The 15209-nt window shown below is 47.8% G+C and overlaps 1 protein-coding gene across 4 annotated transcripts in view; it reads right to left on the bottom strand.

Moving 5' to 3' along the window:
- Window positions 1-15209, bottom strand: part of DAO (D-amino acid oxidase) — a 40763-nt gene that overhangs the window by 12684 nt on the left and 12870 nt on the right. For 2 of the 4 annotated variants that reach the window (XM_066603850.1, XM_066603848.1), the window contains exon 2: window positions 1883-2095. In XM_066603850.1, coding sequence (XP_066459947.1) covers window positions 1883-2076 — 194 coding nt within the window. In that variant the 5' untranslated portion in view covers window positions 2077-2095. Of the gene's footprint in view, window positions 1-1882; window positions 2096-5350; window positions 5568-14427; window positions 14547-15209 lie in introns of those variants that run through there. The other 2 variants (XM_066603847.1, XM_066603849.1) reach the window with 2 other exon arrangements.

Below are 15209 nucleotides of genomic sequence, written 5' to 3'. Positions count from 1 at the left end.
AGAGAACAGTGCAGATTACCATTCTGATGCAGATTTACGCCAAAATCCAATTCAGAATCCATACCATTTTAGCATTCATGTGCTTTGGGAATTAGCACTGTAGTTCAAAAAAGATTTAAAGTATCAATTCTTTATGCAGTTTCTGCATGGAAACAGCGTCAGGCAAACGCGCCCAGATTTTCTCCATAGCACGGGACTAAATCTGCATACAGATCTGCGGCAAAACTCTGAGGCTTAACCTCAAATTCTGTTGAAATTAGTGTCCGATACACACCAGAAAAAATTCAATGTGGTCTGACATAAATTTAAGCCATGTGAACATACCTTTATGAACATAGAGTGAATACGGAAATACAGACAATTGCTGGGGTGGCTATAAGGTCATGCAGAAGTAGAGAAGTGGCAGTTGCAACTGGGAGTCTATGCTCCTACAGCCAAATTCAGAAGTGGATCCAAAAGGAAATATAAAGAGAGGACTTATGTTTCCTTCCCATTGGATCCATTTCTGACTATGGCTCCAAAAACTGCATAAACAACTGCATGTGTGATCCTAGCCTTAGAGCCGAGCATTATGACTAGAGATGTATACTCGCTAAGGCACATTACTCGAGCGAGTAGTGCCTTAGCCGAGTATCTCCCCGCTCGTCTCTAAAGATTCGGGGGCCGGCGGGGGGCAGGGAGCGGCGGGGGAGAGCGGGGAGGAACGGAGGGGAGATCTCTCTCTCCCTCTCTCCCCCCCACTCCCTGCCGCAACTCACCTGTCACCCGCGCCAGCCCCCGAATCTTTAGAGACGAGCGGGGGGATACTCGGCTAAGGCACTACTCGCTCCAGTAATGTGCCTTAGCAAGTATACTCGGTCATCTCTAATTATGACTTATGGTAATAGCACGGAGAAGTAATCCGTGTATACATAGCTGTCTCACTACATACAATTCTATTTCTTCATACACACGCAGTGGTCCCCCGACATGCAATGGTCTTGAGTTGCGATATTTTCAAGTTCTGAGAGCCTTGCAGTTCATCCTAACTAAATTTTCAGTATGTGATGGTTCTTGCAGCGCTAATCTGAGAAGCACACCATTGGCTGAAAGATGCATATACCTTTTAGTCAGCACATACATGCAATTGCCTCAAATCAACAGCCAATCGTGTGCATATTCATTGGGGGCAAGTAGAGCCAATCAGCAGGCTCTACACCAGCAGATTGGTTGACCGTTCCCAAGGAGCAGAGAAACTTACAGTAGCTCCAATGTGAGTTACAAATCATCTACGAGCATGGCTGAAAGTTACTATCAGAACTACAAACACTACGAATTCATAGTATCAAAGCCGGCATTATCCCACTCTAATCCCATGATCTGACGGTGAATTGATCTTCCCTGAGCAGCTACTTCTTGATCGCCAGCATCGGAGTAGTGATATCTCGAAGATTATGGTGCATACTCTACAATTACTCCATCATGTACTGTACAGCCTGCCCAAAAACATCCCCTGAAAGGTATACCCAAACCCTGATGATGTCCCCATCCCTATAGAAAGTGATTAACCAGTTGCTCCTTCATATATAAGGACTTACTTTATCTGCATTATTTTCTAAAATCAGATCATTCTTTATTAAAGGTTTTCAACAAAAGTGAAGACAAAGTACTAAGAACCTCTTCCCAGCCGTCAACATCTGCATTATTTTTGTGCTTGTTTTTCGTCAATCCTCCATATTTTCTTATTTGGGGTTGATGTTTTGTGGGCTTCAGAACCAATTATAGGTTCAACACACAATATTTACAACATATAATGGCCACTCTAGAACCAATTAATATTGTAGGTTTAGGATAGTAGAAAAATATAGGAATGAGAGGTCAAAAATAGAGTTGAAGAACTTACGTCTCCTGCTTGTTTCCATTGTCATATAGATATGGCTGCCACAGGCCCGCTGCTCCATCACTTGTGGTGAGTGGGGTAAACTTGTCAGCATATACCTCGATCTTGAGAGGATGTAGTGAATGGTGGTACTGGTCATGGATGCAAAGGGCGGTGGAGAGTCCGATCACTCCAGCTCCTATTACAGCGACGTGCATATTCCTAGCTATTACAACCCTTCAGGACAAAGCAAAGGATCGGTAAAAGATGGGTAACACAGGTCCAAAAACTCAATATATAATGAAGTAACTGTACTCGTGGTCCTCACAACTGGGACACACGCACTAGCAGATGGTTCAACGTCTGCATGTCATTATATGAATTGTATTCTGGCAAGCCTCTTCTTTATGAAGCACTGTATGGCATCTAATGAGACAACCGTCTTAATAGAACTTCTGCATATTTTCCGTTGCAATCATCTTTGCTTTCAGTAATCAATGTATAGTGTGACCTATCTATGTGTATTTCCTGATGGGAACTAAATACTTGTGATTATCCCCATGTTTGGCAAGCTATAGAAACCGGTTCTAAACAAATGCCTAAAGGTAGAGGATGTCAGGAAGATTTCCCCAACTGACATTTACTAGCAGAACGCGGTCATTATGACAGGCCTTGCAAAACCTTCGCATTTTGACATCTGCATTATGGTATTATCAACTCATGCAAATATGTTGTGAAATCCGTTCCTTGTATTCATCACACAGTCAACACTGCAAAGTCTTCCCATCACATGGAGTCATCACGCATTTCATGAATAGATTACTTTGGCTTTAAGACTTCACTACATCTAACATACATCTATAGTAAGCTTTATGGAGTCCACGGCTGGAAGCTGAATACTGCCAAGGAATATAGACAGGCGGATCCTTGACCAAACTAAGGTTTCTCTTCCATGCCGTATGAGCACACTGAAGTATACATTTTTGGACATAGTATGAGAAGACCGAGCTAATTGTAGCGTATAGGGTGCATTCACACGGACTATTTTCATCTGATTGCAATATGGATGGAATTTGTGCATGAAAAGAGCCTATTGATTTTTATCTGTTTATTTAGAGGAGTGATTTTTCTCTCGGGCCAATGGTATGAGATTGAAAAATCACCGCATGTCCTATTTTTGGTTGTTTCCTGCTTTAGGCTGGATTCAGATGACCGTATATCGGTTTTCACGCCGAGCCGATATACGGTGTCCTCATCTGCAGGGGGGGGGGGGGGGGGGATGGAAGAGCCAGGAACAGGAACTGAGCTCCTGCCCCTTCTCTGCCTCCTCTCCGCCCCTCCGAGAATTAGCCCTGCCCCTGTCCCGCCTCTCCCCATTGCAAATAGTGCAGAGGGGCGAAGAGGAGGCAGAGAGGGGGTGGGAGCTCAGAGCACTGCTCCCGGCTCTTCCAGGCCCCCCCCCTGCAGAGAGAGACGACGTATATCGGCCGGCGTGAAAACCCAGCTGATATACGTTCCTCTGAATCCAGCCTAAGAATCACCCATTAATTCCTATGGGAGCAAAAAAAAAAAATTCACAACGCGCTCACATAAGAGTGCAATGTGAGTTTTACCATTTTAACTATTGGAAGCACATGCAGTTTTGTCACTCATGTGAAAATCGCATGGACATACATGCAATGTGTTTTTTATGCCAATCACAGTTAAATAGAGTGTGATGTAGTTCTGATTTTTTCTGGCCTACATTGTACTCGCCTGTGTGAATGCACCTTTATAGGGAAACAAGAGAGCCTTGTGTGGTGCAGAGTGTTAAGACAGCAGAATACAATCCTAAACTCTCGCTCACGACCTGAAGGTTGTAAGTTCAATTCCTGCTTGGTTCAGGTAGCTGGCACAAGGTTGACTCAGCCTCCCATCCTTACAAGGCTGGTAAAATGAGTACCTAGCTTGGTGGGGGTTAATAAATAAATTACTTGAAAGGGCTGCAAAATAAGTTGGCGCTATACAAATAACAAGATTGATTTTATTTATCAAGCAGCAAGATGGATAGCGTCAAAACTACTGTCCAAAAGGTAAGGCTTTCTGAAGACATACTCCTTATGTAAGAGTCACACAGTGCAATTTTGGCGAAGTCTTTTGCAGCTACTGTGTGATATTTCTTTTTTTACCAAGAGTGAAAATTCCATTGACAGCTTGCCATAATAAATTACTTGTGATATGCAAATAAGGATGTAATCATACAAAAATGTGAAGAATTGGTGTGACACGCAGTTTTGCTGTACTGCGTAATGGAGAAGTTCTTGCTAACTTTATGGTACTCTACCTAACTATTACTAAGCAGGCAGCAGCTTATGCCAACTTTTTTTTTTGTAGTAACATGATATGGATAAAAACAAATGCAGTATTTAATAAACATATAATGTACTCTACTCGTTTACCCTCACACCAGCTAAATTAGCCCACATTACGCACCAGAACATGCAATAAATTCCACACAGCTCTGTGCAGATTTTGATGAAGAATTGAAAATGGCTTAATTCTGCCACGAATGACGCATCAAAATCTGCAGTGAAATTTTTGGGGTTTTGGTGTGAAATTCTACTGCAGTAGATTGAGAGGTGTTCTGGGAGCTGCCGGAAAAGGGAGGAGGGAGTTCAGCACCGGATTGTGTCCAGCCGTTTCCGCCAGCTCCATGTAAAGCCAGAAATCCCGCCCCGCTAGCTTCCTCGGATGTGGATGATGCCTAATACGTCATCCACGCACCTCTCCAAAAACCCCAGTGCCTGCACCCTGAGCTCTGCGATTCTGCCCACAGAAAAGAGTATCTGCGCATGTGCCAGTATCTGCAGAAGTGGGACTTCGGAGAGATGTGTGGATGACATATCAGGCGTCTTCCAAATCTGAGAAAGCCAGCGGGGTTGGATCTCCAGCTTTACATGGATTTAGCAGAGACATTCTGGCCAGCCCTTTAGACAGCATTCTAAGACTAGTTTCACACAGGCGATAGCAAAATCGCTGTAAGAAAATCGCGGCAAACTCAGTTTTGTTCAGGCAATTTTTGAGCATCAGCAATGCTGTTTCTGGGGGGGGGGGGGGGGGGGGAATAAAAAAAATAAAAAAAAACAAAAAAAAACGCACAAGGTATTGCTGCCGCCCGTGATTTTCTCGTGCAAAAGTCAGTAGGAATTTCTAATGTTAAAAGTCGCATCGCAAGTTTGTGCTATGTGATAAAAAGGAGGCTCTATTGGGAACATGGGCTAGAATTTTTTTTTTTAAACGCAAAACCCAGAATGATAGGACATGCTGCGAGTTTCAAATCTCGCAACATCGCATAAGTGACAACATCGCAAATGGGAATGAAGCCATTGAAAATCATTGGTTTCATAATTCTGCATCTTCACTCACTCTCGCATCGCGAGATTTTATCGCCCGTGTAAAAACAGCCTAAGGATAAAACAAGGAGAAAAGACAAAATAAAAGGAAAGGACTCACCTGGAGTAAACGCCCAAACCTCAGGTATGTATTTGGCCACAGTCATAGCACATACAGTGTTGGAAAGGGAGAGGCTTCGTACTTATAACGCTGGTAATAGTTAATATAGAGAAAAACTACTGATATGTTCCCTTTAGCTCCAGTGGGACAGGACTATGATCAGTAGCTGTAGATTCACTACATTACCTACTATACAGGAAGTCTGAAGTAGCTCTAAGAAAATCCCATCAGAAGTTTAGACTGTTGCTCTGTCCCTCCCCATGCTTTACACTGTAGCTTTGCTTGATCAAGTAATTAAACAACATGCAAGTTATGAGGTTATTGCCTGACACACTGAAGGAAATGTTGTTCAGTGGGGAAATTCCCCATTCCAAGTTTCACAATATATTTTGTAAGGCAATTTCCGAAAACATATACATTTTATATGTATTCAGTTGACCCAGAAAAAAACAAAATAAAAAAGAAGTCATTGTTAACTATAATTACATTAATTAATTCAAATAATTAGTTTCATTGATTTTCCAAGTTCAAACTATAAGAAACGAAAACACAATAGATCACCTAAGAAGCGCTGTCAGCTCCGCCGCGTGTCTCTTTTGCAGCTCCGGCAGACCTGCTGGTAGTTTTTAATCAGAACTTCCTGGTTTGGAGGTTCAAAATCCCAGCCTCCAGGAAGTGCTGCTGTGATTGGTTCTCAAGCGCCGCGGCTCAGCCAATCATTGCAGCGCTTGATGAACCAATCACACCCATCGCATTGAATGGCTGTGATTGCTTCATCGAGTGCTGGCTCTGATTGGCTGATCCGCGGCACTCAAGAACCAATCATGGCAGCCTCAGCGCATATACGCCGGGTCCCATGCCATCTGAACGGGTGCACAAACATTAGATTTGTGCACCCTTTCACAAGGTTTTACTCCTCACATCGTAGCGTATATCAGCCGTGAAAACGGCAGCCGATATACGCTTGTGTGAAAGAGCCCTAAATCTTGTAAAAAATGGGGTGTGAAGCCATCAGGATCAGAGCCTTTACCAGTCTTCAACAGGAAAATAATGGCAGTCACTTCAATCTCAGAAAACCCTCCCTACATTTGTCAAACAAAATGAGAAGGGAGGGGTCTTCCGGACAACAGGCTATTTTATTATCTATGAAGGCTACAGCTATATAATCAAAGTGTTCCTTGAGGTTAGATTAGCTCTTCCAATGCTCTCCAAAAGACATCTGCAATTTGCTGAGAATTGTGTTTTTACTAGAGATGAGTGAGCACCAAAATGCTCGGGTGCTCGTTACTCGGGACGAAATTATCGCGATGCTCGAGGGTTCGTTTCGAGTAACAAACCCCATTGAAGTCAATGGGCGACCCGAGCATTTTTGTATATCGCCGATGCTCGCTAAGGTTTTCATTTGTGAAAATCTGGGCAATTCAAGAAAGTGATGGGAACGACACAGCAACGGATAGGGCAGGCGAGGGGCTACATGTTGGGCTGCATCTCAAGTTCCCAGGTCCCACTATTAAGCCACAATACCGGCAAGAGTGGGCCCCCCCCTCCCAACAACTTTTACTTCTGAAAAGCCCTCATTAGCAATGCATACCTTAGCTAAGCACCACACTACCTCCAACAAAGCACAATCACTGCCTGCATGACACTCCGCTGCCACTTCTCCTGGGTTACATGCTGCCCAACCCCCCCGCACGACCCAGTGTCCACAGCGCACACCAAAGTGTCCCTGCGCAGCCTTCAGCTGCACTCATGCCACACCACCCTCATGTCTATTTATAAGTGCGTCTGCCATGAGGAGGAACCACAGGCACACACTGCAGAGGGTTGGCACGGCTAGGCAGCGACCCTCTTTAAAAGGGGCTGGACGATAGCCCACAATGCTGTACAGAAGCAATGAGAAATCCAATCCTGTGCCACCTCCATCAGGAGCTGCACACGTGGGCATAGCAATGGGGAACCTATGTGCCACACACTATTCATTCTGTCAAGGTGTCTGCATGCCCCAGTCAGACCGCGGTTTTTTATAAATAGTCACAAGCAGGTACAACTCCGCAATGGGAATTCCGTGTGCACCCACAGCATGGGTGGCTCCCTGGAACCCACCGGCTGTACATAAATGTATCCCATTGCAGTGCCCATCACAGCTGAGGTAACGTCCGATTAAATGCAGGTGGGCTTCGGCCCACACTGCATGCCCCAGTCAGACTGGGGTTCTATAGAAGTAGACACATGCAGTTACATCTCACTGTGGACCCACAGCATGGGTGGCTCCCTGGAATCCACCGGCGGTACATAAATACATCCCATTGCAGTGCCCAACACAGCTGATGTAACATCAGCTTTAATGCAGGTGGGCAAAAAATTAATTGGATTACACTGTAGGCGAGGGCCCCAAAAAATTGGTGTACCAACAGTACTAATGTACCTCAGAAAAATTGCCCATGCCCAACCAAGAGGGCAGGTGAAACCCATTAATCGCTTTGGTTAATGTGGCTTAATTTGTAACTAGGCCTGGAGGCAGCCCAGTTAAAATTAAAATTGGTTCAGGTGAAAGTTTCAACGCTTTAATGAGCATTGAAACGTATAAAAATTGTTTACAAAAATTATATGACTGAGCCTTGTGGGCCTAAGAAAAATTGCCCGTTCGGCGTGATTACGTCAGGTTTCAGGAGTCGGAGCAGGAGGAGGAGGATGAATATTATACACAGATTGATGAAGCTAAAAGGTCCCCGTTTTTGATGGTGATAGAGAACGTAGCTTCCATCCGCGGGTGCAGCCTACGTATTGCTTACGTATCGCTGCTGTCCGCTGGTGGAGAAGAGAAGTCTGGGGAAATCCAGGCTTTGTTCATCTTGATGAGTGTAAGCCTGTCGGTACTATCGGTTGACAGGCGGGTACGCTTATCTGTGATGATTCCCCCAGCCGCACTAAACACCCTCTCTGACAAGACGCTAGCCGCAGGACAAGCAAGCACCTCCAGGGCATACAGCGCGAGTTCAGGCCACGTGTCCAGCTTCGACACCCAGTAGTTGTAGGGGGCAGAGGCGTCACGGAGGACGGTCGTGCGATCTGCTACGTACTCCCTCACCATCCTTTTACAGTGCTCCTGCCGACTCAGCCTTGACTGGGGAGCGGTGACACAGTCTTGCTGGGGAGCCAGAAAGCTGTCAAAGGCCTTAAAGAGTGTTCCCCTGCCTGTGCTGTACATGCTGCCTGATCTCTGCGCCTCCCCTGCTACCTGGCCCTCTGAACTGCGCCTTCGGCCACTAGCGCTGTCGTATGGGAATTTTACCATCAGTTTGTCCGCCAGGGTCCTGTGGTATAGCATCACTCTCGAACCCCTTTCCTCTTCGGGTATGAGAGTGGAAAGGTTCTCCTTATACCGTGGGTCGAGCAGTGTGTACACCCAGTAATCCGTAGTGGCCAGAATGCGTGTAACGCGAGGGTCACGAGAAAGGCATCCTAACATGAAGTCAGCCATATGTGCCAGGGTACCTGTACGCAACACATGGCTGTCCTCACTAGGAAGATCACTTTCAGGATCCTGCTCCTCCTCCTCCTCCTCAGGCCATACACGCTGAAAGGATGACAGGCAAGCAGCATGGGTACCCTCAGCAGTGGGCCAAGCTGTCTCTTCCCCCTCCTCCTCCTCCCCCTCCTCCTCCTCCTCCTCAACGTGCTGAGATATAGACAGGAGGGTGCTCTGACTATCCAGCGACATACTGTCTTCCCCCGCCTCTGTTTCCGAGCGCAAAGCGTCTGCCTTTATGCTTTGCAGGGAACTTCTCAAGAGGCATAGCAAAGGAATGGTGACGCTAATGATTGCAGCATCGCCGCTCACCATCTGGGTAGACTCCTCAAAGTTTCAAAGGACCTGGCAGATGTCTGCCAACCAGGCCCACTCTTCTGTAAAGAATTGAGGAGGCTGACTCCCACTGCGCCGCCCATGTTGGAGTTAGTATTCCACTATAGCTCTACGCTGCTCATAGAGCCTGGCCAACATGTGGAGCATAGAGTTCCACCGTGTGGGCACGTCGCACAGCAGTCGGTGCACTGGCAGATGAAACGTGCTGCTGCTGACACATCTTGATTGTGAGACAGAGGTTGCGGAGGAGGAGGAGGGTGGTTTAGTGGAGGAAGCATACACCGCCGCAGATACCACCACCGAGCTGGGGCCCGCAATTCTGGGGGTGGGTAGGACGTGAGCAGTCCCAGGCTCTGACTCTGTCCCAGCCTCCACTAAATTCACCCAATGTGCCGTCAGGGAGATATAGTGGCCCTGCCCGCCTGTGCTTGTCCACGTGTCTGTTGTTAAGTGGACCTTGGCAGTAACCGCGTTGGTGAGGGCGCGTACAATGTTGCGGGAGACGTGGTCGTGCAGGGCTGGGACGGCACATCGGGAAAAGTAGTGGCGACTGGGAACTGAGTAGCGCGGGGCCGCCGCCGCCATCATACTTTTGAAAGCCTCCATTTCCACAACCCTATACGGCAGCATCTCCAGGCTGATAAATTTGGCTATGTGCACGTTTAACGCTTGAGCGTGCAGGTGCGTGGCGGTGTACTTGCGCTTGCGCTCCAACACTTGCGCTAGCGACGGCTGGACGGTGCGTTGACAGACATTGGTGGATGGGGCCGAGCACAGCGGAGGTGAGGGTGTGGGTGCAGGCCAGGAGACGGTAGTGCCTGTGCCCTGAGAGGGGGGTTGGATCTCAGTGGCAGGTTGGGGCACAGGGGGAGAGGCAGCGGTGCAAACCGGAGGCAGTGAACGGCCTTCGTCCCACCTTGTGGGGTGCTTGGCCATCATATGTCTGCTCATGCTGGTGGTGGTGAGGCTGGTGGTGGTGGCTCCCCGGCTGATCTTGGCGTGACACAGGTTGCACACCACTGTTCGTCGGTCGTCTGCACTCTCAGTGAAAAACTGCCAGACCTTTGAGCACCTCGGCCTCTGGAGGGTGACATGGCGCGAGGGGGCGCTTTGGGAAACAGTTGGTGGATTATTCGGTCTGGCCCTGCCTCTACCCCTGGACACCGCACTGCCTCTTGCAACCTGTCCTGCTGCTGCCCTTGCCTCCCCCTCTGAAGACCTGTCCTCAGTAGGCATAGCAAACCAGGTGGGGTCAGTCACCTCATCGTCCTGCTGCTCTTCCTCCGAATCCTCTGTGCGCTCCTCCCTCGGACTTACTGCCCTTACTACTACCTCACTGATAGACAACTGTGTCTCATCGTCATTGTCCTCCTCACCCACTGAAAGGTCTTGAGACAGTTGCCAGAAGTCCCCAGCCTCATCCCCCGGACCCCGGGAACTTTCAAAAGGTTGGGCATCGGTCACGACAAACTCCTCCAGTGGGAGAGGATTCGGAACCCTTGCTGCCCATTCTGGGCAGGGGCCCGGGAACAGTTCCTGGGAGTCTGCCTGCTCCTCAGAATGTGTCATTGTAATGGAGTGAGGAGGCTGGGAGGAAGGAGGAGCAGCAGCGAGAGGATTCAGAGTTGCAGCAGTGGACGGCGCAGAACTCTGGGTGTTCGATAGATTGCTTGATGCACTTTCTGCCATCCACGACAGGACCTGCTCACACTGCTCATTTTCTAATAAAGGTCTACCGCGTGGACCCATTAATTGTGAGATGAATGTGGGGACGCCAGAAACGTGCCTCTCTCCTAATCCCGCAGCAGTTGGCTGCGATACACCTGGATCAGGAGCTCGGCCTGTGCCCACACCCTGACTTGGGCCTTCGCGTCCTCGCACGCGTCCACGTCCTCTAGGCCTACCCCTACCCCTCAGCATGGTGTATTACCAGGAGTGCAGAAACAGAACGCTGTAATTAAATGTGCCGCTTATTGGCCTGTGGTTGGAGGCTGACTTCGCTTACGGAACGCCAGGAAATAATTTTGCGCAAGCCTGCTGTAACACTTAGCTGGCTGCGTATGAATTAGGAGGACAACTACACCCAGCACAGACCCAGAACACTGAGGACAGTCACAGGCAGCCCAAATAGATTTTTTTCCCCAAATGTTCTTGGAAAGGCCCACTGCCTATATACACTGTATATGTCTTCTGTCCCTGCGTCACCACTACTGGCCCTGGAGTATGTAAAATAACTGCAGACTGTTGCACTGTGGACTGGAATGTGATGTAACAGCCAACACAGAGCCAGGAAATAATTTTGCGCAAGCCTGCTGTAACACTTAGCTGGCTGTGTATGGATTAGGAGGACAACTACACCCAGCACAGACCCAGAACACTGAGGACAGTCACAGGCAGCCCAAATAGATTTTTTTCCCCAAATGTTTTTGGAAAGGCCCACTGCCTATATTCAATAAATATATGTCTTCTGTCCCTGCCTCACAATATATGTCTTCTGTCCCTGCCTCACCACCACTACTGGCCCTGGAGTATGTATAATTACTGCAGGGCGCAATGCTCTGCACGGCCGATATACCAAAAAAAAAAAAAGTGCAACACTGCAAAAAGCAGCCTCCACAGTACTGCACACGGTTAGATGTGGCCCTAAGAAGGACCGTTGGGGTTCTTGAAGCCAAAAATACTCCTAACACTCTCCCTATAGCAGCTCCAACACGATAGCACTTTCCCTCAGCTATGTCAGAACGCATCTGTGGCGAGCCGCGGGAGGGGCCGATTTTTATACTCGGGTGACACCTGATCTCGCCAGCCACTCACTGCAGGGGGGTGGTATAGGGCTTGGACGTCGCAGGGGGAAGTTGTAATGCCTTCCCTGTCTTTCTATTGGCCAGGAAAGCGCGCTAACGTCTCAGAGATGAAAGTGAAAGTAACTCGAACATCGCGTGGTACTCGTCACGAGTAAAGAGCATCTCGAACACGCTAATACTCGAACGAGTATCAAGCTCGGACAAGTACGTTCGCTCATCTCTAGTTTTTACAGTAAAAACACATTCCCCAGCAAATTTGGACTACCCTGTAAATACCACATGTGAACGAATAAAAGTCTAGCATGGAATGCCATACTTGTCAGAAAATTGGCTGAAGTAACTCTTGTGTCTGTCTAAGGGTGGACACCCACTGGCGATATATTCTCTCTTGCGCTGCGAGAGCACGAGAAAACTCTCGCTTCGCAGCGCAAGAAAGACGCCGGTATAGGACCGGCATATCGCTAGTGTTTTCAATGGCGCCAGCGACAGCAGCGCTAGCCCCATTGAAAACATAGGGAGAATGCCGCGGACTTCTGCCACAGCTGTGACAGCTGTGGCAGGAGTTTCCTCCATTGGGGTTCATGAATGAATAGCTAAGGGCAGTGTGTCATTGGCTGAGCGCTCAGCCAATAGCTAAGCAGTAGCTGCTATTGGCTGAGCCCTCAGCCAATCTGCACAGCCCTTTCAGGAGGCGGGGAGTTTTAAATCCCCGACTGCTGAAAGAGCTTAATAGCAGTGCCGGGGAGCCACCAGGAGGACAGCGCAGGAGAGGCGAGTATAATTTTTTAAAATGTTTTTACACACTTTTGGCAGATTATCGGGGAAGGGCTTATATTTCAATCCCTTCCCCGATAATCATTCAATTCAACCATTGAAAGCAATGGGATAGAATGCCGGGGACTTCTGCAACGCAGTCGCCGCGGGGATGAAGGAAACTCCTGCCACAGCTGTCTCAGCTGTCACAGCTGTGGCAGAAGTCCCCGGCATTCTTCTTCTCTTTTCAATGGGGCTAGCGCTGCTGCCGCTGGCTCCATTGAAAAGACTGGCGATATGCCGGCGTCATGCCGATATCCCGGCGTGATGCTGGCTTTTTTCTCGCACTGTGATGCGAGACTTTAACTTTAGTCTTGCTTCGCAGTGGAGAAAAAAAACGCCAGTGGGTGTCCACCCTAAGTTTTAGCAATGACATTTCTCGGCTTGTCGTGGTCGTGGAATGCAATTATACTAAGAATGGAACCTTTGGGGTTGTTAGCTCATTGGATCGCCATCTTTCCTCCACCTAGATGGGTGGTGGCACCTCAGTAACCTATGTCCAGGCCAGAATTGGTGGTAAGACTCAGGAAGTCTATTTATTTTGGTAGCATAACAGACATCGAAAGTAACAATCTTCGCATTGTTGTTCAGCATCACAGTGCACATGCATTAAACAACAGAATTCCTAGCAGTCTGGCAACTAACTCACGTCTCCTGTCTATCACATTGACCTAGTTCCTCACAACATAGCAATGTTTATAACACCATACCCTTCCCAGGTGTCAGTCTGGGGGGTCATGGTATTCAGCCACAGCAGCTTGGTCTGCAACAGACCTCTCACAGAAGGGGGCCCTGAGCTCCCCAGCAGCCACAGTGCTCCATGTGGCAGGAGGTTTTAACGCCTCCAGACACACCCATACAGCCATCCCTGCTGATTAGCACGCAGAATGCCTCCTTTACAGCCCTCTGCAGGCCATTTTGTGTACTGCATTGCCACATAAGTTAAAACAAAAAAAAAATCATAAAATAGCTGATCCTGTTACTTTCATCTTGTTGAGAGACAATGCATCAGCTATAGAGTACAATGACTTCCTTGGTATTATTGTATCTTGACACCACCAGGAAGTCCTGGTGGCATCAAGATTGACAGGGAGTTGACGCCTCCTGTTCCTGATTGACTGGAGAGCAGCCTGGAAACTAGGTCCTGCAAGGCCACTAAAAGTAGCTGGCAAAAGCATGCAGCACTCCGTGGTGTCGGCCGATGTAGGGAGGCGACAGGGCCGGGGGAGAGAGAGTGTAATGTAGTGATCTCTCTAACTCTCCTCCCTGCTCCCCCTCGCTGCCCGGCGCCGCCCCCGACCCCTGCGCGCCCCCCCCCCCCCCCCCCCGAATCTTCAGGGACAAGCCAGCAGGTACTTGAAAAAGGCAATGCTCTCTCGAGTATATCGCCTTACCGAGTATGCTCGCTCATCTCTACCTGTAAGTATGCTGTTAGCTGTGCAACTAAAATTCAGCTTTTTTTACAAATGCATTTCCAAATTACGATCTCAAGTAGGGTAACTTACATTTTAGTTGTACCGTTCCTTTAAATTATAATCAGCAACCTAATATCGTAAGCATACAGTGTGGCATCAAACAATATAAGAGAGCAGTACCTGGTGGTGCAAACTAGAAATGATGTTGCGCCTTTCCAGAACATAGTTCAAATTGAACACGTTTGGTCCCCTTGCAAGCATGCATCTGGCAGCCTACACAAGGAAGTGTCTGTAAAGTTTCGTTTTCAGTTGTCTAACTCTATGGTATGCATACAGAACACGCGGATGTCAGTGTTTGCAGCACTACAGTGGCCAAAAGGAATATTACAACCTGTTTTCAGCTATGGGTTTACACTACTAGCATTAGGAGGAATGTGTGGCTGTAAAGAGGTCATGTGGGGAGATTTCTGGGGCAAGCACTGAATGGGAGCATTTGTTTCTTGATAAGTACTTATTTTGCGCTGATCCTGAATTGCAGTCAGTATTAGAGTCTAACAAAGAAAATTCTGTTAGTCACCAATAGTAAAAAGTTTCCAACCTTGCCATTAGACAAGTTTTAATAGTTTAGATGAACTCTTGTAATCAGCAGAACAGATAAGTTTTCCAGCATATGATTATTGTCCAAGGGAGGAATGTCAATTCCTTTTTTGATGAGCCTGTCTATACATGGATAGAAGGACCTTTAGAGACAGAGGTCACATGATTGTGACATATCTAAGGACCTGCAAGTCATTAGGAATAGCTCTGCATGCTGGGGCTGTGCATGAGGACTAAACCCTGCCCCCAGATTATGTCATAGTGGCCATCTTGGCCCATAGATTTGAGTGTTGTGTGTTGCAGCAGGAGCTGCTTTACAGAGGCAGAAAGAGACAGACTCCAGACCAGCTGTATGCAGGGCTGTG

Source organism: Eleutherodactylus coqui, chromosome 5, assembly GCF_035609145.1.
Source record: "Eleutherodactylus coqui strain aEleCoq1 chromosome 5, aEleCoq1.hap1, whole genome shotgun sequence".
NCBI classification, from domain to species: Eukaryota; Metazoa; Chordata; class Amphibia; order Anura; family Eleutherodactylidae; genus Eleutherodactylus; species Eleutherodactylus coqui.
The sequence above is the reverse complement of the archived record's forward strand: the minus strand, read 5'-3'. Positions and strand labels throughout refer to the sequence as shown.